Source organism: Cavia porcellus, unplaced genomic scaffold (assembly GCF_034190915.1).
Source record: "Cavia porcellus strain 051 isolate PalLab524CR breed Dunkin Hartley unplaced genomic scaffold, mCavPor4.1 scaffold_25, whole genome shotgun sequence".
Lineage (NCBI taxonomy): Eukaryota > Metazoa > Chordata > Mammalia > Rodentia > Caviidae > Cavia > Cavia porcellus.
Window position 1 is genome coordinate 31621075 of NW_026947508.1, and position 27154 is coordinate 31648228.

At 40.6% G+C, this 27154-nt stretch overlaps 1 protein-coding gene and 1 pseudogene across 21 annotated transcripts in view; one reads left to right on the forward strand and one right to left on the reverse strand.

The window, feature by feature from the left end:
* Positions 1 to 27154, forward strand: part of Macf1 (microtubule actin crosslinking factor 1) — a 342822-nt gene that overhangs the window by 110371 nt on the left and 205297 nt on the right. For 13 of the 21 annotated variants that reach the window (XM_063236132.1, XM_063236140.1, XM_063236151.1 and 10 more), the window contains 4 exons: positions 4898 to 4959; positions 15796 to 15885; positions 21204 to 21281; positions 25203 to 25295. In XM_063236132.1, the coding sequence (XP_063092202.1) occupies positions 4898 to 4959; positions 15796 to 15885; positions 21204 to 21281; positions 25203 to 25295 (323 nt within the window). Of the gene's footprint in view, positions 1 to 4897; positions 4960 to 15795; positions 15886 to 17693; positions 17790 to 21203; positions 21282 to 25202; positions 25296 to 27154 lie in introns of all 21 variants that reach the window. The other 8 variants (XM_063236130.1, XM_063236131.1, XM_063236150.1 and 5 more) reach the window with 1 other exon arrangement.
* Positions 19506 to 20092, reverse strand: LOC100717051 (small ribosomal subunit protein uS4-like; annotated as a pseudogene).

Below are 27154 nucleotides of genomic sequence, written 5' to 3' on the forward strand. Positions count from 1 at the left end.
TCTGTACCTGTACTATTCTTAAATTGTAGAATAGGACAGAGAGTGGTAAACAGTGATACTGTGCAACAGTTACCAAACTAGTGTGTGTAGGCGATGGGAAAAGCACTTAGAGGAGGTGATAACTGAATGCTGAAGATGAGAAGGGGGTGGTACATTCCATGCAAAGGGAACATTATGTGCAAAGGCATGAGAGGACAAGAAAACAGGCTTCATTTAAACAAGACTGGAAGTTAGAGTTTTCATGGAAGTGTGGAGAGAAATAAGTGGCAGGAAGGAGTCATATCAAGCTAAAAAAAGTTTGAATGTTATTGAATGTTATCTTAATGGAGGCATCAGGCTTTGGCACAGGGTAAGCTGGGTTCAAATGTGACTTTATACTTTACCTTGTGATCTTGGACAAGTTACTTCTCTCTGGACTTTTATCTTTCTGTTAAAGTGATACTTAAAACATTTGCTGAGCACTAAAAGTACGTATGTAAGGTGCTTTGCATATAAGTATATATTCAATAAATCTTTACTACTATTAGGAGAATAAAGACTCATTGGAGGATTATAAAGTAGATAATAACAAACTCTGTCCCCTGACCCTGCTCATCTCTGCATCCTTCTGCAGTTAGTATATGTGTGTGTGCTGCTGAAGTGAGCACACAAGATTCCTTTTGACAGAAATATTGCTGGTAGCATTGAGAAGGATGAATTACAGCAGGATAGTCTGTTACAAACAAAAAGATTTCTATTTTAAACAAATAAATTTGAGATGACCATGAAATTTTTAGGAGGCAGTCTGATATATGAGAGTGGCGTTTGGGATAAAGCCCTGGGCTGAAGACAAAGATTTGGGAATTACCTGTGTATAGGTTGGAACCATGGGGATAGATGAAATCTTTCTGGGAGAAGGTAGAGAATGGGCATCCCTAACTTTTAATTTTTTTAAAGCAATGATTTCCTCCCTCATAATACCAAGAGCTTTGAATATAATTTTGGTATTTTATGATCCCCACTCTAAACCCATCAATGAATGGAGTCTTAGATCCTTGAATATTTTAAGAAGCTATAATATAGAATAGTAGAAAGGACCAAAGATGTATAAACATTTAAGGAGTGAACAAAAGAGAAAAGAACTAAAGGAGAAAAACTAGATTCAAGAGAGAGTGTGTGGCTGGGTGTGGTGCCAAGTAACCCCCCACTTTGGGAGGGTGAGACAGAAGGGTCACAAGTTCAAGCCCCGTTGGGGCAATTTAACAAGACTGTGTGGCTCAGTGCAGAAGCCCTTGGTTCAGTCTCCAGTATCACAGGGAAGAGGGAGACTTTGTTTAAAAGGTGAAGGAATGATCAGCCTTGTCTTCTACCACAGAGAATTTAAATGAGATAAGATGCAGAACTGCCCTGCTACACTGGAAATTAGGTGACTGTAGGGGGAGCAGGGAGAGTGAATCCATGGGGTTGGAGGCCATGGCCAGATAGGTAAGAGGTGAGGAAGTGGATTTTGAGAGTTGTCATCACACTTGTCCTGGAAGTCCAGGAAAGAGCTGATGGAGGAGAGGAAGTTGAAGGTATGCAGGCAAGGGATACTTGCTAGATTATGTTCCCCAAGAAGATTATTTTCCCCAAGAGGGAAAAAGTGGAAGGACAGATGTGGGTTATGAGAAGGGACATCTCTGCCAGTGAAACTGAAACGAAGAAAGTTATTGTAGGTATTGGTAGCTTGGTGCCCATTGACCTGTACTGTTAGTCTTAATGAAGTTGGAAACAAGTACTGAATCATTCCAATTAAAGCCTTGTAATTCAGAAATCTAATAATTAACAAAAACACCAAGCAAATAAGATACTAGATAAATGCCTTTATTAGTCCTGAAATTATAAGAAAATTTCAGATGAATTTTGCCCCTTTCTTTGACTCTTTTCCTTTTAACATAAGAGTACTTTCTGAGAATTTTACTTTAATAGAGTGATCTAGATTAAACTAGAATTGATGTGGGAATTTATTGTGTAGGAAGCCAAATTTAAAACTTAGCAAATAGTTTGAAAGTATGAACTGTTTAGAGCATGTCGAAGTTCGGTGTAATAGTTAAGGTTTCTGCTTGGTTTCCCCACTGAACTTGCTTGCTAAAATGTTACACCCTACGTTAGCACTGCAGTAGCCTCTTATGCTGATATTAAGTAATGATCTTAAAAAAGGATCCTACTCTACTAGAGGCTAAACAGTTCTACAAAACCCTTTTCTAGGGGAATGTATAACTCAGCTGTGAACAGGCTAGTTGGCTTTGGAAGGGCATGTAGTCAAGTTGCTGTTAATTCTATTCAGAAAACATTTTGATCTTTTTCTTCCTGAATCGAAAGGCAATTAGTTAGCTTTGGGGCAGCATGATTAATGAGACCATCAATTTTTCTCTAGGGCAGCAATGGCTATCTATCTATCTGTCTATCTACTTATGGTCTTTTTGAGACATAGTTTGACTGTGCAGTTCAGGTTGACCTTGAACTCATTTTGTAGTCCAGGCTGACCTATTTTTGTTTTTTTGAGACAAGGTCTTGCTATGTAATTGAATTTTGTAAAACTAAAATCAAGACATGGTTATGGAGTAATTAGTGTAGCAAAGCAGTGTGGGTCTGCTCTTGATGAAAGTGTAGCGGTCAGAACTCACAGTTAGCTATAATTTTTCTATCATGGTTGCATGTCCCATCATACATTGATACTTACTAGAGTTTTGGAGTTTTGACCTATTGAACTGTATTCTTCTAGGTAACTCAGTTCTCATTTCATTTTATGTTTCTTTAGCCTGTCTTCTAATGATATACTGACCAATTGAGAAAGATTTTTTTAAAGTTTTTGTTTAGGTCTTAATGTGTAAAGCTTTAGCTGTTAGAGATTGTGGAAGATACGAATAATGGTTTTTCTCTTCAACAAGTTAGTGATCTCACTGATGATGTAAGAATAGCATATTAAAATTATATAAATGCAGATTTAGTGATTAGTACAGTAAGTGCCATAAAGGATGTCATAGACATTATTGGGAACTGGAGTTGTTCAGTTCCCAATAACCAGGAAAAGGTTTCCCAAACCAGGAAAGGTTTCCAGAATAAATTTTCACAAACACAAATCTGATCATATCATCCTCCTAATTTAAAATCTTTCAGTGCCCCTTCTTACCTATAAATACAGTTTGGACTCCTTAGCTTGTCATGAAAGGTCATGATTTAGCATACACCTCCTTACCAAGTTTTAAGTCTTCGTTTTGAGCATTTCTCTGAATGTAAGCTCATCTCTTTGAATCTGTGTGAGATAATAACTTCATATAACAACTTTGTCTATTCCCTTCTCTTTCTGATTGACTTCTAGTTATCTTTTAAGGTTAGTCACTTCTTTGGAAGGCAGGGATTGTGACATTTTTCCTTTTCTTTCCTTTTTTTGAGACAGGGGCCTGCTATGTAATCAGACTAGCCTTGAACTCACTATGTAGCCCAGGCTGGCTTTGAACTCATAGAGACCCTCCCATTTCAGTCTTCAGAGTACTGGGATTACAGGTGTGAACCACCACATCTGGCTACATTAATATTTCTATTGTTAGAGTCTAAAGGACCTATCAACTTGGTCCTTAATATTTATGCAAAGAATAAATGAATGAAGGAACAAATTGGATTTTAAAGAATAAGTAGCATTTGGAGAGGCGAAGAGAAAGAAATAGAGTAGCATGCAGGGAAAGTAAATAGTATGAATGTCTGTGATTTAGCTGAGACTAGTTGTAACTGATTCTGATTTAGTTTGTAGGTGACATGGTCCTAAAAAAGATGATTGTAGGTTCTGGACAACTGTACCAATTGGCTGCTAAAAATGTCAAAATATGTTGGCATGGTAGAGGTCAAATCTGATAATCCTGGCTTCAACTATTTATAAACCTAAGGTGAAAACTAGATTAGATTTAAGTAAATTGATGTGCTGTCTTATGAGATAGTGAATTTTTCATTATCTCAAGAATACTGTAGATGTCGGGCATGATAGCACATGCCTCTAATTCCAGGACTCAGAGGCTGAGGCAGGAGGATTGCTGTGAGTTCAAGTGCAGCCTGGGCCACAAAGTGAGTTGGGAGTAAGGGAGTTTGCCTCGGTGTGCTCCCATCCCCTCTTAGGAGAAGGAAGGGAGGAAACAGATAAAAACTGGTCAGCTTTGAGAGCTGGCCGAGGGAGGTGGCATGATGCAGGGAGTGCTGGGTGGGAAGGGTGGCGGTGGGGCTCAGGCAGATTGGTGGTTGGAGAGAGAGAGAGATGTAACCCACCTGCCTAGGCCACTTCACACATTATGCTGGTGTTCACAGCTTTGACCTTCATTGTTTGTTGGGAAGGAAACAGGGAGTGATTCTCCTCCCTGCTCTGTTCAGATTGTGTTGCTCTGGAGACGTTGCTGTGACAGGATTTTTGAAGCATATGAATCCACTCTGTAAAGTGACAGCAGGGTCAGGAGCAAAGAGGAAGTTTGAATAGATGAAGCCTCCCTGATAAGAAGTCCTGTGATTCTGTGGGTAAAGTCAATTTTGTTTTGTTTTGTTTGAGATAGGGTCTCTGCCATGTAGTTCAGGCTGGCTTTGAACTCACTGTTGAGCACTGGCTGCCCTCAAGTTTGTCCTCCTGCTTCAGGCTCTCAAGTGCTAAGATTACAAGTGTGCACCACCACACCTGTTTTAAAATGAACCTTTTATTTTATTATTTATTTATTTTTGATACTGGGAATCAAACTCAGGACTTTGCATTTGCCAGGTGGGCACTTATCCTGCTGAGCTATATCTCTGGCCCCCAAATGAACTTTTAAAAGTGGTCCTGGAGAAACTAAGGTATGCACGAGGCAGGGGACTAGGAACTTGCCTGCACAGCCCTGAGCCCTTCTCTGTGTTTCCTTTGCAGATGAGCGGGACCGAGTTCAGAAGAAAACATTCACCAAGTGGGTCAACAAGCACTTGATGAAGGTAGGATAACTTCACAGATGCCGTATGTGCGGCCCTAGCACCTGTTAGTGCTCCTGAGTTAAACTCTCCCTTTTCTTCAATGGTTTGGATTGCCTGCCTTGTGCCAGTCTTGAGGATATGCATGTTCCTTCCCTCTCTCCTTCTGTGGAAACAACCTTATTATGTGCCACTGTCTCAGAAGGCTGAGGTTGAGGATGCTTGGAATGATTTCTAAAACTTTTTTTTTTTTTTTGTCTTTTTTGAGATGCGGTCTCGCTATGCAGTTTAAACTGGCCTTGAGCTTACTTTGTAGCCCAGGCTGGTCTCGAACTCGCAACGATCCTCACACCTCAGCCTCCCGAGTGCTGGGATTACAGGCGTGAGCCACCATGCCCGGCTGATTTCTAAAACTCTTAAGAACACTTTATTGCCAGCTTTAAAAAAAAAGTTTTATAAACTCCTTTATTTTTATTTTTAAATTTCATTACTAAGTAAGAGTGGGACAAATGTGATTTTATTTTCTGTCTTTTTTGGAGACAAAGTCCTGCAGTGTAGTTCAGACTGGCTTGAACTCACTGTGTAACCTAGGCTGGCCTTGAACACTGGGCAGTCCTTCTACTTCAGACTCTCAAGTGCTGAGATTACAGTGTGCGCCACCATACATGGCAAGGGATTTATTAAAAGTCAACCAGAAGCACATGAAAGGCCCACCAAAGGTAAATGGAATGCCTCCTGCAGCAGTCAGATCTGAAAAGTGTGAGTTCAGATCATTCCTGCTGCTGTGGGAGAGGTGAGAGGTCAGTAGTGATCTCTTAATTGCCATATCCGGTGACCTCATTTTATCTTCGTCTGATTTGGTTTCTCTAGCATTTGACCCTGCTGTCTGTTCCTTGAAACCATGTTTTACATTGGCTTCTAGGACTCTTGTTTTCTCCCTGAGTCACCTCTTCCCCTTCTGAATGTGTTTTTCCTCTTCCAGGCGCTTTTCTCTCTGACCTTCGTGATGATGATCTTCCCAGGGCCTTAATAATGGTCATTTTCTTCCTTTGTTCTCTATTCTTGAGCAGTTTCACAGGGATTGTTTGGTGGCTGAAATAAAAAAAAGCACAAGTAAAAGTATATATGGGATGATATCACACAATCTGATATCTAGATATAGCTGGACTTTATGAAAACTAAACAGTTATTAGACCGCTACTCTTTCTCTCACTTTTTTATAAGACTTCATTTTCCTGTTCCATTTCTTGTGTGCCCTTTTACCTTCATCTTTCTGTGTTGTACTCATTTATTATATACTGGTTGTGGTAGCTGTTCCTCACATGGGTACACCTCTGAAGCCACATGTTTCTAAAGGCACAAGCAAAAACTATGATGGGCTAGGGTTTTCTGTCCTCTGTGGGCTGGTTGTCCATTTATTGTGAAGGAAAATGTGGCCCCGGAGGTGATACAAATGAGGCATAGGTGTTGTAATAGTGAGAACTGCAGGTAAAGGTTATTTTTTCAAACTGCAAATCCTGAATAAAGAGGCAACTATAGAGCCTTTTCCCTCATTTTTGCCTGTCAAAGAATATGCATTCCTCACAGTGTACTGGACACATTCATATGGAATATGCTATATTTGACATGTCCCAAATGATAAATATTTCTTTTTTAAATTGCTGTTTGTTTTTGTTTTGAGACAGGGTCTCACTATGTGGTTTGGGCTGGCCTTCAACTCACTGTGTAGCCCACTGGCCTTGAACTCTCAGTTATCTCTCTGCCTCAGTTGCCTGAGTGCTAAGATTACAGGTACGAAGTACCATACCCAGCTTGTGATAGGGTTTATGTATATTATGTCTTTGTGGTAGATAATAGCTTGAAAGCAGGTAATAAGCCAGTCTTACAGTATCAGGGCAAAGGGAGAGAGGCAGAGAGAAAAACAAACAAAAATAGCTATTCTCTTCTTTAAATCTCTTCAGTGGCCACTGGTTGTCTATTGTCCAGTGATACCTAGTTCTATCATAGTGCAGAGCTCTGCACAGCCTGTTCTGACCTGTCCATTTTCATTTCCAGGTAGACTCTCCTGTATAGCCTGTGTGGTAGCCACACAGAGAACACACTGCCCCCAAAACTCTGTGCACTTTCACACCTCTTTGTTTTTCTCTCCCTGGAATGTACATCCTAGCGTCTTGTGCCTGGCTCCTACCTACTTGCCTGTCAAGCGGAGCTCTAGTATAAACTTCCTGACACTCTGACTTCTGTCCCTCAGATTAAATCAGCTGCAGCTCCGTCCCTAGTCAGTACTGCTTTGAAGAGACACCCATGTGTATGCGTCGCTTTCCTGTCTGGTGCTATACAGGGCCACAAGAAGGAGTCATTTCTTGTTACCTTGCATAAATAATACTTGGTGGTGTTTTATAGTTTATGAAACACATTTTACCTGACTTGATCCTTTAGTAATTCCTGTGGAGGGAAATATATTTTATATTCTGTTTTCACAAGTAAGGAGAATGAGAGTAACAGAGGTAAATTGACTGCCCCAAGATCATACAGCTAGTGAGGAGTTGGAGCTATGATGGCTCAGTCATGAATCCTCCAATCAGAATTTCTAGGTCTTCTACCAAACATGCTCCCTTTTTATACTCAACTCTACCCCTGGGAAGAAGTGGATTATCTGCCTCAAGCTTTTTCCTTGAACTTTGTCATGGTATTCAAAGGTGGTGGCTCCCTGCTGCTCATTTGTAGCTGCTGCTGCCTGTTGGACCCCAGCTTCTGTGCTGCGTGATGACAGGCGCTCAGCAGGGCTGGGGGCGGGGCTGAAGTGGGAGCAGCAGCACACATCACAGCATTGTTAGCCACTGGAGACCAGCCAGAGCTTTACTTAAAACCCTTGGCTATTTTTCATCACCTCTCAGGCTGCCAGCCCAGAAGGCCCCCCCCACCCCCACCCCGTAGCATTTTTTTCATCTTGGAATATTTTAAGAGAGAGATTCACTGCTAACTTGAATCACTGCTGTAAGCTGGAATTCTTTGAACTTTGGGGGTGAAGATTAGGGGTCAAGATTTGATTTTCACAACTCGGGCACCTTTTGCTTGGCTGTTCATGTACACCCAGATTAATGTAAGATCAAAACCAGTTAAACCTCCCGGAGCCAGATGTGGTGGCCTCTAATTCTGGCACCACCGGGAAGGCTGAGGCAGGAAGACTGCCATGAGTTTCCAGACCCAGACCCTGTCTCAGAAAACCAAACCAAAACAGTTTAAGCCTCCTCTAGGGTTCGTTCATGTAAGATCTCTTGGGTTCTCAAGTACCTGTTTGGGAAACAGTTTGTCCTGGAGTAAGAAAACGAATTCATCTTTATTAAATGAGAACGTGGTTTATCCATTCATGAAAGAAATTTGTTAACAATGTATGTATATGAATATATAAACAACCTAATTTATAACACAAGCCCACAGAGCAACAGTTATGTTTATTGTGTCAGAATTATCAAAAAGGAAAATCTAGAGATTCAGAGTATCTGTGCCATATCCCAGATACTGGTAACCCGATAAACTGTGTTTTCCCAAAGAGAACATCAAAAAAAGATACGAGAGTGCATACCTCAGGAGGAGAAGTGGGCTTTCTGGTTAGGTCTTACTGATTTAAGAGGTTAGTAGATGTAAAAGAAACGCTAGCGTTTAATAGTTAATAAATGCTTCTCCTTTTTATTCATGTGTGCATCTAGTAGGCACTAAACTTCCTGGAGTTCTAGTGTAGAATTCCACATATACCAGCAAAAGTTTTAAACTCGAAATGTTCACTGCTGTTTCTAGCTTGTCTTTGTTTTTGAGTTACCTAGCTGAACACAGGTCAACTGATGGTTCGTGTTACTGTCTGCTGCACAGTCTCAGTGTGGCCATGAGCAGCTGTTCTGTCCCCAAATACTTGGTGGACTTTCACACCTCTGTGCCTCTTCATGTCAGTGGGAAATGTTGGAGGAGGCTGGGGACAACCAAGTGCCTACTTACAATGACACTGAGGAAGAGTGTTTTCGGTCTTTCCTCTTGTGACCCTGTGGTGCTGGTCTGTGGCTCTTCCTGCCTGGATGTGGTTACTATTAAGGCTAGATTTCACTTTAGACTCACCTCAGCTCTTACCAAAGGTTTTGGGCCCAAGTTGGGCCCACCTATTAAATACGGTTGTCTTTGATGGATTTCAGAACCACCCTCATCCTCAGAGAATCTCTGTTAATCAGGGTTGTTAACTACCATTAGGGTTTCCAAATTTAGGAAGTTCTTAAAATAGATGATTGAGTTTTTAGCTGCAGTGACCCACTCACTGTTCCCTGCATAGGGTTACCAGCCTTCACTCTTTTTCCTGCATTTGAGCACAGATCTTTCCAGAGTGGGAAGTCTAGGACAACTATAATCTGTTTTTTTCCCCCTCAAATAGGTGTTTAGTCAGTGAATCAATATAGAATTTCCCTTTATAATTTAGTGACCTACCAATTCAGAAATCTGCCTCAGCCTCATTACCAACCTTGTTTTCCCTTTCCCAAATCTCTGTGTGTGTGTGTGTGTGTGGTGCTGAGGATTGAACTGATGGCCTTTGCACTGAGCTGTATCTGCAGCCCTTTTTCATTTTTATTGTAAGACAGAGTCTTTCTAAATTGCCCAGATGGGGCTCAAACTTGTGGTCTTCCTTAGCTTTCCAGAGTGCTGGCATTACAGGAGTATCCCATAGTTTTTTTTTTTTTAAATAAATTTTTAAGTTTTTTGAGACACGGTCTCACTGTGTAGTCCCAGGCTAATCTTGAACACAGTGTGTAACCCAGGCCGCCTCAAACACAGCAATCTTCCTGCCGTCAGCCTTCGAAGTGCTGGGATTACAGGCATGCACCACCATGCCTGGCACTTTGTTTTTAAATTTTCTCCTCTGACCTGTTTCTTCAGTATATAGAGGTTCACGGAAATCGAACTGTTTGTGTTTCCTTTAATACATAGTTTTAGATGAAAGTTTTTCTGGATCATGTTTTCTGTAGATGTTAAAGAATACCACATCATAATCATTGCTTCTTTGTTGTTGAGTTTCTCTTATTATTTAATAATGTTGATAATAGGGCTGGGGATTTAGCTCAGTGGCATAAACGCCTGCTTGGCAAGCGCATGGTTGTGAGTTGATCCCCGATACCGCCAAAAAAAATTGATAATACATCATATTTACCAATCAAGTATTGTAAATGTCTTCAAAAAGAAGGAACGAAAATGGGAATAAGGTGACAGATCTGGTATCTACTCTGGTTCTTGGCCAAATGATCTTACTTGGGTTACTTAACTTCTCCAGGCAACAGTTTTCTCATCTGAAAACTGGGTAAACCTAAGTCAATTGGCTAGATCTAAGTCATCTTTAAAATCCCTTTGGGTTCAGATTCTGATTCTAAGCACTTAAGTGTAGTTTATTCCCTTTGTTAAAGCCACTCAACCATAGAGGAAAGCTATTTATTTTTCACAGCTGTAAGACAAGTTTTTAAAAAGTGAAAGAGCAGGTTTTCTTTGGCTTCTTTGGTGCACGGGATTGAGGATGATTTTCCTGGGTCCGGTTGGACTTGTCTTAAAATTTAGTCATTTGCTAACTGAAGACTTAACACATTATGCAAGTCACCTATTGAAAGAATACTGTTGAGTATTATTTGGTATGTTTACAGAGTTGTGCGGTCATCACCACGATCAATTTTTAGAGGACATTTTCATTGTCCCCAAAAGAGATGCTATACCCCTTAGCCACCACCTCCAAACTCCTCACAGGCTTCCCCCAGCCCTAGGCAGCCACCAGTCTACTGTGTGTTTCTATGGATCTTCTTTCCCAGGTATCCCCTGTAAATGGGGTCACACTACATGTGATCCATTGTGATTAAGTTCTTAGCTTAATGTTTTCAAGGTGCATCATTGTTGCAGCATGTATCGTTTCATTTCTCTTCATTGCTGGGGAATATTCCTTACTATGGATATGCCACATCTTTTATAATTGATCATTTGATGGGCGTTTGGGTTATTTTTTACTTCTTGGCTGATATGAGTAATGCTGGTGCAAATAATAATTTGCAAATTTTTGTCTGGACATGTTTTCAGTTCTCTTGAGTTACATACCTAGGAGTGGAATGACTGTGCCATATGATAACTTTGGTTAGCCTTTTGAAGAACCAGCAGATTATTTTCCAGGGTATCTGCACTATTTCACATGTCTGCCAGCAGTGTCGGAGGGTTCTACTTTATCTGCATTCTTACTAATCCTTATTATTTGTCTTTTGATTAACATTTTCCTTATGTCTGGTGATGTTGAACATCTTTTCTTTGTTAGGCATTTATATATTTTCTTTGGGACATTTGTTAATTTAAATTGTACTTTTCTAAGGGTGTGCAAACTGCTGAGATCCGGGATAGTTGAAGTTTTTCGTTTATTTTGTTTGTTGACATCAAGCGTGATTATTTGTTGGAAGTTATATCTATATTGATGATTGTTAAGCACTGTTGGCTTTACTTGGTGACTACTCTAAATTTCTGCTCCTTCCTCTACCGTAATGTATCTTGAGATTTGTGGAAAACACTGGAAGCAAATGTGAACATGTGCTGAAGGAAAGACTTTAGAATGGGGCAGATCTGGATTAGATCAGCTGGGTTTTTTTGATAGCTGTGTGATTTGGGTCATTAATTGAGTCCTCCACATTTCATCTTTATGTCTGAAAATTTTCTGACACAGAAGTACCCAGTTAGAGTCAGCTAGTTCTTACACATCAGTAGGCAGAGCTGTATCCAGTGTGCCTTTGAAATAGGCTATTGTTGGAAAGTCTTTGGGGAAGGGGACAGAAAACTACATTCCCTTCCCCATTACCTCTGTCTGTGTCTTTTTTTCTCTCTGTATATATATCCTAAAGGTAGTTTCATATTAGTTTCATAGTTACTGCTTGTTATATTGAGACAAAGATTGAGAGATGTAATACCCTAATACTTACCTAAATGTCTTATATTTAAATTTTGCTATGGTAGTTGTAGAGCAAAACAGGAATTGTTTTTGTTGTTGTTGCACTTTGTAGTGCAGGTGGACTTCAAACTCATTGTGTAGCCCAGGATGGCTTCAAACTCAAACAGTCCTTCTGCCTCAGTTTCCCAAGTACTGAGATTATAGGCTCCACCACCATACCTAGGCAAAATTTGAATTTTAAGAAGGCACTATTAAGGCCTTGCTGTAAAATTAACTTTCCATTTGAAGGTGCCTCCTTTTTCTGTTAAGTACTCTGTGGTACTTAATAGCCTCACAATAACATGTTGCAGTTGGTTCTCACCCCACACCCCCCCAATCAAACTCATGACTGCCTTGAGCTTGCCAGGCAGGCACTGTGCTGCTGAGCTGTATCCCCAGGCTGATTCTCAAGCTCTTAAAGCCCATTCCCAAGTTTTCTACCTATGTTCAGATCTTATCTATCGAAGATAAAGCCTTCCTTTTTGTCTGATTATATAATAACCTTTTGTTTTTGTCTGGTTATATACAGCTTTTGTTTTTCTTTTTTTAGTTTTCTTTTAATAAGAAACAGGATCTGTAGCCCATGCTGAACTTGAACCCTGGGTATCCGAGGCTGGCCTTAACTCACAGTAGTTGTGCCTTAGCTTCTCAGCTTTGTAGAGCTTTTAAAAAGGGAAGGAAAAACGGGCAAGTACTTATGGAAGAATAATAGCAAGTATATTAAGAACTACAGGGGGAAAGCTGGGTATGGTGCTGTCACACACACATTTGTGGTCCCAGCCACTTGGAAGGAAGGTTGAAACAGGAGGATTACCTGAATTCTCAGGAGTTTGAGAACAGCCTGGGGAACATAATGAGAGCCCCATGTCAACAAAACAAAACAAAACAAAACAGAGAAATCAAGGTAATGTACTGGTTCCCTTGAGATGAAAAGAAATAAGACCACATAAAAATATAGCTTCAAGTATATGTGTTTTATTGCAATAAAAGTACCTAAAGTGAAGGTGGTAAAGTGTGTGATTAAAAAACACAAATTGTATTTAACTTAGTTGCCCTTCTTTTTCTTGCTCCTCCTCTTCCTCCTTTTCTTCATCTTCTTTCTCTTCCTCCTCTGCATTCTTTTTTTCCCCCCTTTTTGAGATGGGTTTCATTATGCAATGTAGGCTGGCCTTGAACTCCCTTCGTAGCCCAGGCTGAATTTGAACTCACAGCAGTCCTCCTGCCTCAGCCTCCTGAGTGCTGGGATTACAAGCATGTACTACCATGCTCGACCTAGCAAATCATATTTAAAATAAAACTAATTCTGTACATACAGCCCTCTGTAATTATTTTACTGCATGTTATTGCCTGTACTCTTGAGGTTAATTATGTCTGTTGTGTTTCTACCATGAAAATAATGATGTGCAACTGCTATAATTATGAGCTAAGTGTCTTGTATTCATTGTCTAGATTTAATAAAGTGATGGAAAGATTAACAAAGTGTAGTATTGCAGATTAACCTTAAAGATGGAGGTGTTCATGCCTAAGTCTCTAGGACAGTATTGTTTTAGTGTTCAGAAGTTTTTACCAACTTATAATGAACCATTTTCTTCAGATGGACATTGTACCTATCACTTTATTTCTCCACACATGCAAAGGCACACTTTGCAGATTTCTACTTCTGTACCTTGTCTCATTTTTTAAAAAATCTTTTTTCTTTCTACCGAAATATTTGCTGATCTTTTAAGTATAATCTTATTAGGGAAATCTTCCCAGATGTTTCCACCCTTTATCTTTTCCAATTTACATTCTACTTTGAGTGCTATAATGAGTATCATAATTATAAAGGACTTTAATTTTCCATTCAAATATTTTTAAAAAATGCAAATCGCAGCTCCCCCCCCCCCTCTTTTTCTTTTTTTGAGGCAGTGCCTCACTATGTTGGGTAGGCCAGCCTTGAACTTGCTTATGTATCCCATGCTTGCCTTGAATTCATGGTGATCCTCCTGTCTCAGCCTCTTGAATGCTGGGATTACACATGTATGCCACGGTGCCCAGTTTATAATGCAACTTCTACTTGAAAATTCAAGTAAGTATACCACTTTTGAAAGTAACTCACTCTTTCTTTTCTTTCTTAATTTCTTTTCTCTTCTCTTTTCTTCTCTTTTCTTTTCTTTTCTTTTCTTTTCTTTTCTTTTCTTTTCTTTTCTTTTCTTTTCTTTTCTTTTCTTTTCTTTTCTTTTCTTTTCTTTTCTTTTCTTTTCATACCAGGGATCAAACTCATGACATCATACTTGCCAGGAAAAGTAACCATTTCTATTGTTGTCTAGAAAATTATTTGTGTAAAAGGTCTATTTCTACCAATCTTCTGATTGTTTCTCCAGATTTACTGAAAAATTGACAAATAAAAATTACATTTTTATTGTGATGATTTGGTGTCATGCTAATTAACAACCTAACACCTCACATAGTTATCTTTTTTCTAATGGTGAGAACACTTAAGATCTAGCCTCCCAGCAATTTCTGAGTATAGTTAATTATTAGTAGCTATAGAGTCACTGTGTTGCACAGTAGATCTACAGAACTTATTTCTAGCTGAAACTCTGTACCCTTTGAGCCCCATCTTCTAATTCCCTACTCAAACTAGTGGTCTTCTGATTCTGTGCTGTGAGCATCACTCTGTTGTTCATGACTTTAAAACAAGTTGTTAGTGACTTTAAAACAAACGACGAACAAAAACACCACACAAGACCACCTGCCACTTCATTAAGAGCGTGGATCTTGCCTAACTTACAGTTATATGAACCTAACTTCTTAATCCTCAACTTCTGTTTTTTTCTATGGAAAGGGGATGATACTCTTCAGAAGGTAGTTTTTTGGATTAAATAGTAAACTGAGATATTGGCTGATCATAAAGCATATGAGTAGTGAAATCACAGTTTTTCTACCTCTTGACTTTGGGCTTTCTTTGTAACTTGTTTCCTTGTGTATAAAACAGAGCACCACTTTTTGGTGGTGCACGCCTGTAATCCCAGGATTTGGGAGGCTGAGGCAGGAGAACTGGTGCAAGTTCCAGGCCAGCCTGAACTACATAGCAAGACCTTTCTCAACACCCTCTCCCCACAATAATACGCACTTTACAGATGTGAGGGGTAGATGAGGTAACAGCATTTAGCAGGGTGTATGACATTAACTACATTTTTTTCTCAAGGTGAGATTTTTCTGTAATTTTAATTATAAAATTGAAATCAATTTTCTTGTAAGGAAAATAATTCTCAAATTCACTGTTAGAAGTGTTTAAGAGAAATGTTAATCTGGAGGAAGATCTTAGGGAACATTGAGTACCCAACATTTAGTTTCTTTTCAGCGTACTGGAAAGCTTTTGTGACACTGGCAGGACTTCATCTGTCCGTCATTAGCCATTCAATCACATTTTGGCCCTGAAACATTTCTGGGGTTTTTCAGGGTAATTAAGATTTTGCATCTCCTTATCCAGAGTTTGTAGACTGTTGCTCAGTATTGCTTATAGTGTCTTAATAGATCTGTCTTCATTAAAAACACCCCCCCCACACACACACCTTGTGGCATTACCTTTTTTGTTTGTTTGTTTGTTTGTTTGAAACAGTTGAGGATCACCTTGAACTTCCTGTGTCGCCCAGGTTGGCTTCCTACTCGCAGCAGTTCTCCTGCCTCAGCCTCCTGAGTGCTGGGTTTACAGGCTTGAGTCATCATACCCAGCTTGTTACCATTTCTTATATATTTTATTTAAGCCTGAAGATTCACAAATTTTCTTGCTTCTGTATTCAAATTCTTTAATTTGTATTTACCTAGAATTCTTGTGTGGTTTATAAAATGCTTCAAATCAAATGTAAACCAGTCTACGTCATTCTCCTTCCCAGGTCCGCAAGCACATTAATGATCTCTATGAAGACCTTCGAGATGGCCACAACCTGATCTCTCTGCTGGAGGTCCTCTCGGGCATCAAATTGGTGAGTGTCTGTCTTCTCCTGATGAGTGGCCTGTAGATGTGCCCTCTTGGTGGCATCTGGGGTCATCTTGCTGAATGCTGGGACAGTGACCTCACAATGCTTCCTCAATGACTTGGGAGGAAAAAGCAGAAGAGATTATTATTTATTTCTGAGCTTATAGTTTACAAATGACATTCTGATTGATGTATGTTTTCATGTCTTGTTAAAATCAAGAATCTATTATATTTCTTCTATATGTGTATATTTCTTTTGACTCTTCATGTATTTCTAGGTACTGATAATATAGGAACTTTAGGTTCACATTTATTTGTAGTCTGTTAAGACCCCTCCTATTTCCCCATCTATTGTGGCTTCAATACATTCTTTTCTATATTCAGCTAAGGACCTGAAGACTACATTTAAAACCCCAGGTGTGATTTGAGTTGTTTTTTTCTAGCTTGTCTCACTTTCTCCCTTCTGTGATGCACCAAGTTTCACAGAGTAGAGAGGTGCTGAGGTTCATGTCTGAGCCACGCCCCAGAAAGCAGTACCTCTGGGTTCCTTGGATAACAAAGTGTGCCTGTCTGCTTCCAAAATGCATTAAAGATCATTTTGGGGAAACACCTTCCTATCTGAAGACAAATCCTGGCTTAGCTCTTGGCTTGTCAGATCATCATTCTTACATTTGCCGTGTTAGACGGATCAAGATAATCCAGCATTGTGTCTGTTGTTTCATATATTTGAGCGTGATTGATGCAAGTGCCCCTGCTGGGTTTACGTGCTTTTACTAGTGCTATCGACAGTGTCATTTTCATTTGGAAAAGTGCACTGTTGACTATTGGAAACATCTGTGGAGAAAAGAGAGCTGAAGAGCCGCAGAGCTCCAGTAGTCTGTGAATCCTGGCCCACTCACTGCCTTTGGTGAATTCTTAGTCATTGTTTGTTGTGTTTAAAGAACAGAATTTGGCACATAGGATACCACCGCTAAAGTGATGTTTAGCTCCTTCTAGGATTGGGGCTTGGCTTCCTCTGGGTCCTTTTGTTTCGCTGCTGCTACTGCTTCTGCTGCTGCTTCTGTCTCCTCCTCCTCCTCCTTCTTTACCTCCTCTTCTCCCTCTTCCTCCTTCTTTTCCTCCTCTTCCTTCTTCTCTCCTTCCTCCCCCCATCTGCCTTGAAAAAGAATTAATTATATATATATTTAGTGGCCAAAACTGACAGAAGTTTTTATAGCACAGCCAGTAAATATAATTCTGGCTCTTCTCTTGCCCTTATTTATAAATCTAGTAAGTAATCATAATTTCATTTTCATTATGTTGGACATTATTTCTATTACTTATAAGATTATTAGATAATATGATACATTTGATGAACTTATGATTTTATATTAAAACAATTCTTTTTGTTGTCATTGGCTTCAAAACAGGTAACAATTGCTCCAATATATTTTTCCCTAGCTCTTGGAATTCTTTTAAGTTTTTTTATTCTATAAGTATTTAGATATACAAGCTCTCTCTCCCTTTTTCACTCAAAGCCACCCAGATATTCTTTCGTTGTTATTTTCATCCATCTTTTTCTCCCTCAGTTGATTCACAGAAGCAGAAAGGATAGGTGGTTATGGAGAACTGACGATCCGTTTCAACATAAGAAATGTTCAGTATAACCATCTGCTTTGGTCCTGATTTGGTTTTGTATCTCTTTTGGAGGTGGGAGGGTATTTTCTTATTTATTTGCACTTTTAAAAAAATGTTGTTGCATTCATTTCCATTTCATCTTTGTGTTGTGAATTTCCTGTTCCTCTGTTGTGTCTTTGCCTTTGTTGGTGGCCAAAGGAGCCAGCAGGGCTGAAGACCCTCCGGTTGGTGAGCATGCCCTCCTGGCGCTATGCAAACATCGAGGAGCAGGAGGAGGAAGATGATGATGATGTAGTAGGTCCTCTGGGGATGCCAGCATCCCTGCTGGCACTGCAGGGCCATCAGAGAGGCTGAGGTTCTCCAGAGGCCCCCAAGTAACTCAGTCACCAATTGCCTCCTATTTCCACTTGGGAATTTGGGTCCCAAAGAAAGTGGTTAAAACTAATTGTGCCTCTTGCCATTGTTAGATAATCCTGGTGGGGGAATTATTTTGCTTATCTGAGAATGGTTGGCACAAAAAGAGTCATGATGGTCGGGGATGTTAGGTCCTTTTGTATCCTGGAGAGCCATAACTTTCTGGTGGCCTTCAAAACTATGGAAAGTTTAGTTGACAGCATGACAATTGCTCACAGCTCCCCAGTCCAGACTAACAGCTTTCTCTCCACCTCTCTGGCCTCTAGCCTCTTACCACACGTGCCTTTTGTTTTCAAAACAGTCTGTTGTTTGTAAACTCACTGCATGGCTATACTCTGGCTTGGTCAATAATATTTCTAGTTGTTGTGGAAGACCAAGATTGAACTTGCATGTTTTAGGCTATTTTTATTTTTGATGGAGAGTACCTTAGGATTAAAGATTAGCATATATAACAGGAACAGTTTCTGCTTATAGACCCTGAGTTAATAACCTATAATATTTCTTTAGAATCAAGAATTAGACAGATCCTCATTCCTGTCCTTTTTTTGTTTTTGTTTTTGTTTAGTTTGGTTTTGGTGCTAGGAATTGAACTCAGAACCTTGTGTTTGTCAGGCAGGCACTTGTGCCACTACGTTATATCCTCAGCCCATTGTTTTCTATGTAGACAGGGTCTTGCTGTATAGTCAAGGCTGGCCTCAAATTTTGAAAGAAGGTCTTGCTATGTAGCCCAGGCTGGTCTCAAATTTGCAGTGATCCTCCTGCCTCTGTCTCCCAAGTGCTAGGATTACAGTGTGTGCCACCACACCTGGACTTGCTTTTTTTCTTTTTTTTTTTTTTTTTTTTTGAGACAGAGCCTGGGGGCTGGGGATTTAGCTCAGTGGCATAAGCGCCTGTCTTGTAAGCAGGCAGTTGTGAGTTCGATCCCTGGTACCAATAAAAAGGAAAAAGGAAAAAAAAAAAAAAAGAGGCAGAGCCTGGCTCTGTTGTTCAGTCTCCCCTGTTCTGGAATTACAGGTGTGTGCCACCACAACCAGTTTAAAGTCATCTTTTTATCTAATTGATCTCACTTCCCATTGCCTTAGACCTGTGATGGGAAAGCTTTTAGATCCTTCAGTGATACAAACAGCCTATTGCATTGCGTGCACCATAGGCTCGCTGCCATTGCCTTAGCCTCTCATTTCTTAGACTGTCGTCCTTGAAACCATATTAACAACTAGTTTAGCTGAATGACTGAGAAGCGGTTCTTTCTAAAAAGATGTTTTCTCCTAAACCTTTGATTTAAGAAGTTATCCTCTTACTTAGAGAATCCTCAGCATTTCTGCAGATTACTGTACTTGGGGAATCTTGCTTGAAGTGTTGGAGGATGGCTAGACAGGGGCTCCCATTCCCCTCCACATTCTCCATCTGTTTTGTCTGTTTAAACCTGGGACATCTGTGTGTTTCCTCTGTGCAGACACCTACCACAGAGCTACTATATATATGTATTTTTGAGGGGTCCTTAATGGTATCAGTTTTTTTTTTTTAAACTGTTGATTCTGGTTCATTTACGTGACTGGGAAAGAAAACCATCCTTTAGCCAGAAAATGAAGGGTGGGCTTAATCCTCCTCCTTGTCCTCCTTGGCTCTGGCCCTACCCTGGCCCTTCTTGGATTCTTCCTCTTCAGGTGGCCCAGGCAGCCTTCCCAGTATGGGCAGTGCAGGGAGAAGTTGATGTGCTTCTGGGAGTCCGGTACAGGATAAAGGAGGGGGTGTTTACCACCCGCTTGCGGACCCTGATGTGGCGCTGGCGGATGAGCACACACTTATGGTGGATGGATTGGCCAGGCCCAGCTTGAAGACTTGGGTCTGCAGGCCCCTTTCCAGAGTTTTTAGGTCCTCGGTTTTTAGGTCCAGGATGTAATCCAGCCTCATCTTGCCATCATCCAGCACACTGATAAGGACAAGTCACGGCTGGAGAGTGTTGCCTTGGAAGAGATACTGCGGGTCCTTTTCGTCCAGTGTCAGCAGCCCCCAGGCAGCCTTGCAGATCTTGGCCAGAGTAAACTTGACCCTCCAGACCTCGTACCTGTTCCAGAGCCCATACTCGCAGATCAGCTTCAGTTCTGGTCAAGGCAGGATTTCTTGAAGGACCTCTGCGGGGTTATGTAGGTTTTACAACAAACCCAGCTCCTTGTCACTGGCATGTTGGCTCTCCTTGCCCTGTTGCGCCTATGAGCTGGTCCTGATAACTGAGAACAAGAGTGGTATCAGTTTGACATTTATAAACGATTGGGTATTATCTAGTGACAGTTATGCCCAGTCACTGTGTCCAGTATATTGTAAAATAAAAACAATTTCGGAGTCATATGTGGTGGCGCACACCTGTGAGGCCAGCTGGGCTACATAGCGAGCCCTGTCTCTAAATAAATGCACAAATAGGGGGATGAAGCAAAAAAATGTGTTGAGAGGCAGACAGCCATTCCCATAGTACTTGCTAGACAAACAGGCTTTATTCACTTCCCAGTGGATAATAATTGAGCCCTGTACAGAGTACCAGAAGCATTGGGTGGAGAAAGCTTTTCTCTCCTGAATTGTGTGACACACAGGATTAAAAACAGACAATAATTGTCTTTAAGGTAAATGTGTTGAACAGGCCTCCACTATCAAGGTTTTGTTTACTCTGGGTATTTCATGGCAGAATAAAGGGCAGCTTCCTACAGTGATACCCATCTCCTTGGGATTTCCTAACTGTTCTCCCTGTTTCAGATATTTTTTTTCCAGTTCTCTGTGGCATGTATGTGCAACTCCTCTTCTGTATGGTTAGAAATTGGCTATGTCTAGTTGAGCTTCTTTGGCTTGGTTTGTAGTAAGGTTGGCTCCATCTCTTTCTGTGCAGCAGTATGTATTAGGGCTCTCTACCTTTTCCTTATAATAGCATTTACCTGTGATTTTTAAGAGCCCTAGAGCTATGTGAAATTTTTGTTCCCATTAATCTCACATCCAGAGTCAAGCTGTGCCACCTGTGACTACAGAAGGACCTGTGGAAACACCATGACACTGGCTCAGCATTAGTAGTCTAACAGGATCATGTGTCTGTAGGATGCATAGTGTGTGCGAGGCAGTTGGGGGGCCACAGAAAGCCTGATAAACCACACACAGATTCTGCTTTTAAGGATGCTTTATGTACTGCTCCACGCCTCGCTTGAGCCATGAGGAATTCTTGTGTGGTCTTCTGGTCTTTGCCACAAAAGAAGAAAGGCCACATATGAATAAATTACTGTAACTAAAACGAGCATTCTTTTTCTCTATTTGCAGCCCCGGGAGAAGGGCAGGATGCGTTTTCACAGGCTGCAGAATGTGCAGATTGCCCTTGACTTCCTGAAGCAGCGACAGGTGAGGCCATGCTCTCTCCCCATTTCACCGGAAAATGTTGATCTGGAGGTCCTATTCAGGGATGTTCTCGTGATCTTAGGAAGCCTGAGTAAATGATAAATCTGACTGACCCATTCTAAATTTTAACTTGTTTATGAGCAGTTGTTTTATGATTGGACAAGTCAGTTAGTAGACATTACATTTGTGGCCTTAAGGAACAGTGTTCATGAACAAGATGCTAAAAGATGGCATCTTGGGGCCAGGAGTTTAGCTCAGTGGCCTAAGTGCCTGCTTGGCAAATGTGAGGTTGTAAGTTAAATCATCGATGCAAAAAAAAAAAAAAAAAAGATGGAATCTTGTGGGCCACTTTATCCAAAATGGAGATAAAAAACAAACCAGGGAAGAAAATGGGGGAAAACATGTAGCATGGCAATGGCATGTTATCATGAAGACAGGATGAGGGAGTGGCCTGAATTATTGGGTAGACATCAGATCCGAGAAGGTCTTAGCTCCTAAGCAGTCCTGACTTCAGAGAATGTAATAGAGTAGAAAAATATTGATCGTGAACCTAGATATATAGGAGGAAGAAAAGTTTTTCCCTCCCTAGATAAAGAAGGAAGGAAGAAAACCACATGATTTTAGGCATAGGAGGAGGAGAAGCCAATGAAGAGAAAAAGGCTGAAAATGAGTGTGAAGAGAATTAAGAATCAGAGATTGTTTCTTTTATGAGCTATCCTAAAGACCTCGTAGTCCAGGTTCTTCATGTTACAGGTGAAGAGACTGACACAGCTTAAATGACCTGCTGCAAATCATACCAGACAGATGAGAGCTGGGACTTTAACTCAAGTTTCCTACATGTGGCTTAGTGTTCTTCCTGCTGTCTTTGCTGGTTTCTACTCACAGTCCTTTCTCCCATTGCTTCCTAATTGATGAAACCAGATCTAGGGGTTGAAGGATGAGAACCAGAGCACAATTGATGTTATCTTTAAAGAGAAAAGACAGTGCCTCTTGTTCTGTGATCCTGTGGGGACAGAGGAAGAGTACAGATTCAGAGATGGCTTGTGGTAGGGAGGCAGGTGGGTGAGGGAGCAGGAGGCTTTATCTCCTTAGAGTGACCAGTACGGGAAATGTTTGGTGTAGCTAGGGTTGCCATGCAACAGCTCCAGTCAACATGATATTAAATAGCATGTACATTTTTGGAATAAGATCATTTTAGTTACTCTTACCAGCAATTCTCATTAAGTTGAGCAGTTGTCTTTGTGCATGGTTATATATTAATGTTCTGAAGTAACATTTACTAGTTATTTCTGCTCACTTCAGTGTAAGTTCTATGAAGACAGGAAGCATAGTCTTAACATTTTACTCTCAGCATCTGTCATAATGAATGTTTTATAATTGGCAATTGTTTGTTGAGAGAAACTGATAAATGAGAGAGATAACTGATAAATGTTGAGAGAAACTGATAAATGGCAATTGTTGTGAGAAACTGATAAATGAAGAGGTGTAGGGGAAGTGGAGGCTGTAGAAGTGTTCAGGGTACTGGAAGAAGCAGCTTAACATGTCTTTGTGCAGTTAGACCAACCTCATGAGGGCCTTAGTACATAAGGTAAATTGAAAAGGATTGGTTAGCTAGAAGTGTTAATAAGAACAAAGAGTCAGTTTGATTACCATGATAAAATAAAAATTAGAACAAGTAAGAGCCTGGGACTCAGAGAAGGCAGTCCCAGAGTGGAGTCTCCAGAGCAGTTCTTGATGGGGATGAGGGCCAAGTTGTGGCTGTATAGTTAGTTATCCACAATAGAGTAAAATGAAAATCGTTAGACCTGAGAAGGCAGGCAAGTTGTGCTTATAGGGTGATATTTGAATCATCAACATGAGTACTAAAATTGTCAAGGTAAGTGGCAGATGGAGCTAGGTATGATGACACGTGCTTGTAATCCCAGAACTTGAGAGGCTGAGGTAGGAAGATCTCTTCAAGGTCAGCCTAAGCTACAGAGTGAGTTCAAGACCAGCTTGAATTGTAGAGCAAGACTGTCTTAATTAGAGAGAGAGATAGAGAGAGAGGAAGGAAGGAAGGAAGGAAGGAAGGAAGGAAGGAAGGAAGGAAGAAAAAAAAGACCGCAGCTGGTGAGGTAGGAATAACAGCAGGAGCTGAGTGCTGAAGTCGTGCGGAGAATGTTGGTAGAGACTGCACGGTGGTCTGCAGAGGGGAATCTTGACAGAGGTGGGCTGAGGCGTGTAGACTGGATTGACATTTCCCACCCAGTTCTGCATTGTTAATGACTGATCACTAGAAAGACTAGAAAGACCACTAGAAAGACCACTTCGAAGAATGTGCAGAAATAAGAACATGCAACATGGAAACCTGTACATGAAGGTAGGAGCTTTATTCTCAGGCTGGAGGGACAGATTCTCCTATCCCTTTTCACCAACCTCCAACCCAGCTGAGAACATTAGTGTTTGGGAAAAATAAGGTTTCTATTTGAGAGATCATGATTTTTGTTTCATTTTTTTCATTGAGACAAAGTCCAGGCTGGCCTGGAATTCACAGAGAACTCCTGCTTCAGCCTCTTCAGTGCAGAGATTACAGGTGTGCACCACCATCCTGGCTGTGAGATTCTTCAGTCTATGGGAGATAAAGGCAGGACAACTAAAGGACAGTTTGTCACAGTTGAATAAGAAACTAACTATACATGTTTCAAAACTCAGGCTGTTACACTAAAAAGTAATTAATTCCATGAGGATATGACAGGAAAGGTGAACAAGCTGGAAATAGAAGTAGAGTGGTTTACTAGGACATTTCTGGTTTAAAAATCCCATGACCCAAGAAACCAAACCCCTCAGTTGCTAGCACACAAGCATAATTAATCATACAAGGGGGAGGAGAGCCTTTCTACGTCTGGGCACAGTGTATTGTTGGGATGAGATTTCAGGAGTAAAGTAGGGATGGCAGGAATGGCAGGTAGGGAAGTGTGTGACAAAGAGAGGAAGCTGGATGTGTGAAGGACCCTCTGTTATTTTTTTTTTGAGACACAGTCTCAGTAGGTAGTCCAGACTGGTCTCCAACTCGCAGTGATCCTCCTGACTCAGTGCTGGGATTTTAGACATGTGCCACCAGGCGTAGCCCAAGGGGTCTCTTTTAACTTTAAGAATGAAAAGAAAAAGAGTTCTGATTATTTAATTTAAAAAGCAACTTGTAATACCTGTCCATGTAAGTTTGTTTTGCTGGTGAGAATGCAGAATAGTATAGCCACTCTTATAAAGGTAAAGACAGGGGCTGGGGATTTAGCTCAGCGGCATAAGCGCCTGCCTTGTAAGCAGGCAGCCGTGAGTTCGATCCCTGGTACCGATAAAAAAACGAAAAAGACCAAAATAAATAAATAAAGGTAAAGACAAACTGCTTGATGCAGCAATTCCACTTCGAAGAATGTGCAGAAATGAGAACATGCAACATGGAAACCTGTACATGAAGGTAGGAGCTTTATTCAAAATTGCCAGAGACTGCAAAAATCTAGAAACCCTTCTATGGATAAAAACAGGGTACTATGTCTACACAGATGAAATGCTGGTTGGCAACAAACAGGCAAACTAGTCAACAACTCTAATGATAATCTCAAAGACATATTGTGCTGAGGAGAAAAAAAAATACCCTAGTGTAAAAGGGTTACATATTGTGTGGTTCCACTTACTTTCCAGAAAAAGTAAGCTAGGAGCCTGGAATATTCCAGTGACTATCAGCAGGAGTTCAGAGTGGGACAGCTTTACTGCAAAGCGAGAGCAGCACAAGGGACCTTTCTGGGATGATGGAACTACTATACATATTTTGAAACTTGGACTCTTACACCAAAAAGTAATTTATTTATATGTCAATAATGAAAATGTATGAAAATCAAATCAAAACTTAGAGTGCCAGAACTCTGAGACTTTTTTTTTCTTTTTCAGGTGAAGCTAGTGAATATTCGCAATGATGACATCACAGATGGCAACCCCAAGTTGACACTGGGTTTGATCTGGACCATTATTTTGCATTTCCAGGTGAGGGTTACAAAGTTTTGGTTGCTGTTGCTTGTTCTGGACATGGCCTAGGAAGTTATGCTGCCTCCTTCAGGCAACACAGAGCCTCCTGTCTATTTGGCACTAAGCAAAGGTGGGTAGGAGCTATATCCTAAACCCAGACTTCTAATTATTTGCATAATGAAATGGAGAGATTTTTCAGCTGTTTGTGGTTTAGCCTTGTCTTTGGCCTGCTCTAGGTATTAACATTCTGTTTGCTCAGCTGAGTTAAAACTAGGCTTTTTGGTGACTTCAAAGTAGGAGGGGTGGGAAGTGATGGCACAAAAGTTCATCTCTAATCTTTAAGCAAGCTTGACTGACTGATTATAGCACCTTAGCAGCTGTTTGTATACTGTGCTGTCAGCACAGCCTTGTAATAGGTGTCATACCACCAATGGTTCATTTTGAAGCTTTCACATGGTCACATGGCTCTTGTTGCTTTCTGCACCTAAGATGCTAAATCCTTTCAAAGTTTGGGTTGGTTCTGGAAAAGCACAACCATATTTTCATGAAAGGCTGTTTTTTTTTTAAAATCACTTCTAGCCCACCCAAACAAAGCTGTTTCTCAGGCAGCTGTCCAATATCCAATTGTTGCGCAGTAGGCTGATGGATTAAAGAGAGTACTCCATTTGCAGGGTGGGAAGAAGACTACCATAGTAACTGACTCTAGGGCTGAGGCCTATGTGATATCCTGTTTGAGTAGCTAGTGCCATCTTCTGGTTGCAGGCAGAACAGTACCTCTCCCTGAATTTCTAAGACGCTGAGCTAACAGTGTAGCTTTATTCCTCGCAGCTCTGGTTTGCAGCCAGTGCTGGCACTGCAGCCTGGGCAGGGTCACTAGTATGTGGAGGTAATGTGCATTTTTGTGGTGCTGCAAGATGTTTTGAGGCAAGCTTTAAATATAGGGATAACTAGGAATCTGAACTTGGTGAGTATGATCTGGCAGGGTGGAACTAAAGTCTTTGCTGAATTTGAACAGGGGAAGTTTGTTTTTTTTTTAAAAGAAAAATTTTGTTTGTTTCTTTGTTTTTTTAGCCACAAGCCTGCCCTCACTGTGAGTGCCAAGTGTTAGTCTCACAGGCATGAGGTAGTATCCACTGTGTCTCTGTTTACTCTTACTACCACTAAAACACTTTAAAAGGGGAAATTTGGCTGGGTGTGGTGCACACCTGTAATTCTAGCACTCAGGAAGTGGAGGCAAGAAGATTTCTGAGAGTTGGTTTGAATTAGTTTCCAAACAAGGTCTATACTGCATTAAATCTCCTACCCACAGTGATTTGATGAAGAAATCAGGGCTTTAGGTTTTGTTTGGTTGTTTTTTTGCCGAGGAGGTAGTGGTGTGTTGTGTACTTTTACTGCTATACACTAGGATGCATGTATTGTCTTTTTTGGGGGGACGTTAAGATTGATAAGTGACTTTCAGTGTTATCAACCTGATCCATTAATTCTGTGTTTCTTATTAGTGAAACACCTAATAGTTTAGTAGGTATTGATCATAATTGCTAGTTTCATTAGAGATTGGGAAATGGTGATATTTTAACTTCGCTAATCCTTCATTACTTAGTTGGAATACTTTTATAAAGGAGATCTGCACCTCACCAGTTACCCTGAGGGGAGTTCTTATGGGAAAAACAAAATAGATAATCCTATGTTTCCTTTTGTCAGTTTTCAGAGTTGTGTTATCAGCTAGGTCCTTCTAGAAGTGGCTCCCTAATCAAATGTTCCTGGATTTTGAGTCCTTTGCTTCTTCTTCTGGAGTTGGAGTCCAGGTTCTTCTCATCTTGAACAAAGAATCAAAGAAAACAAGCCAAAAGCAATGACAAAGTTTATTTGAAAAAGTA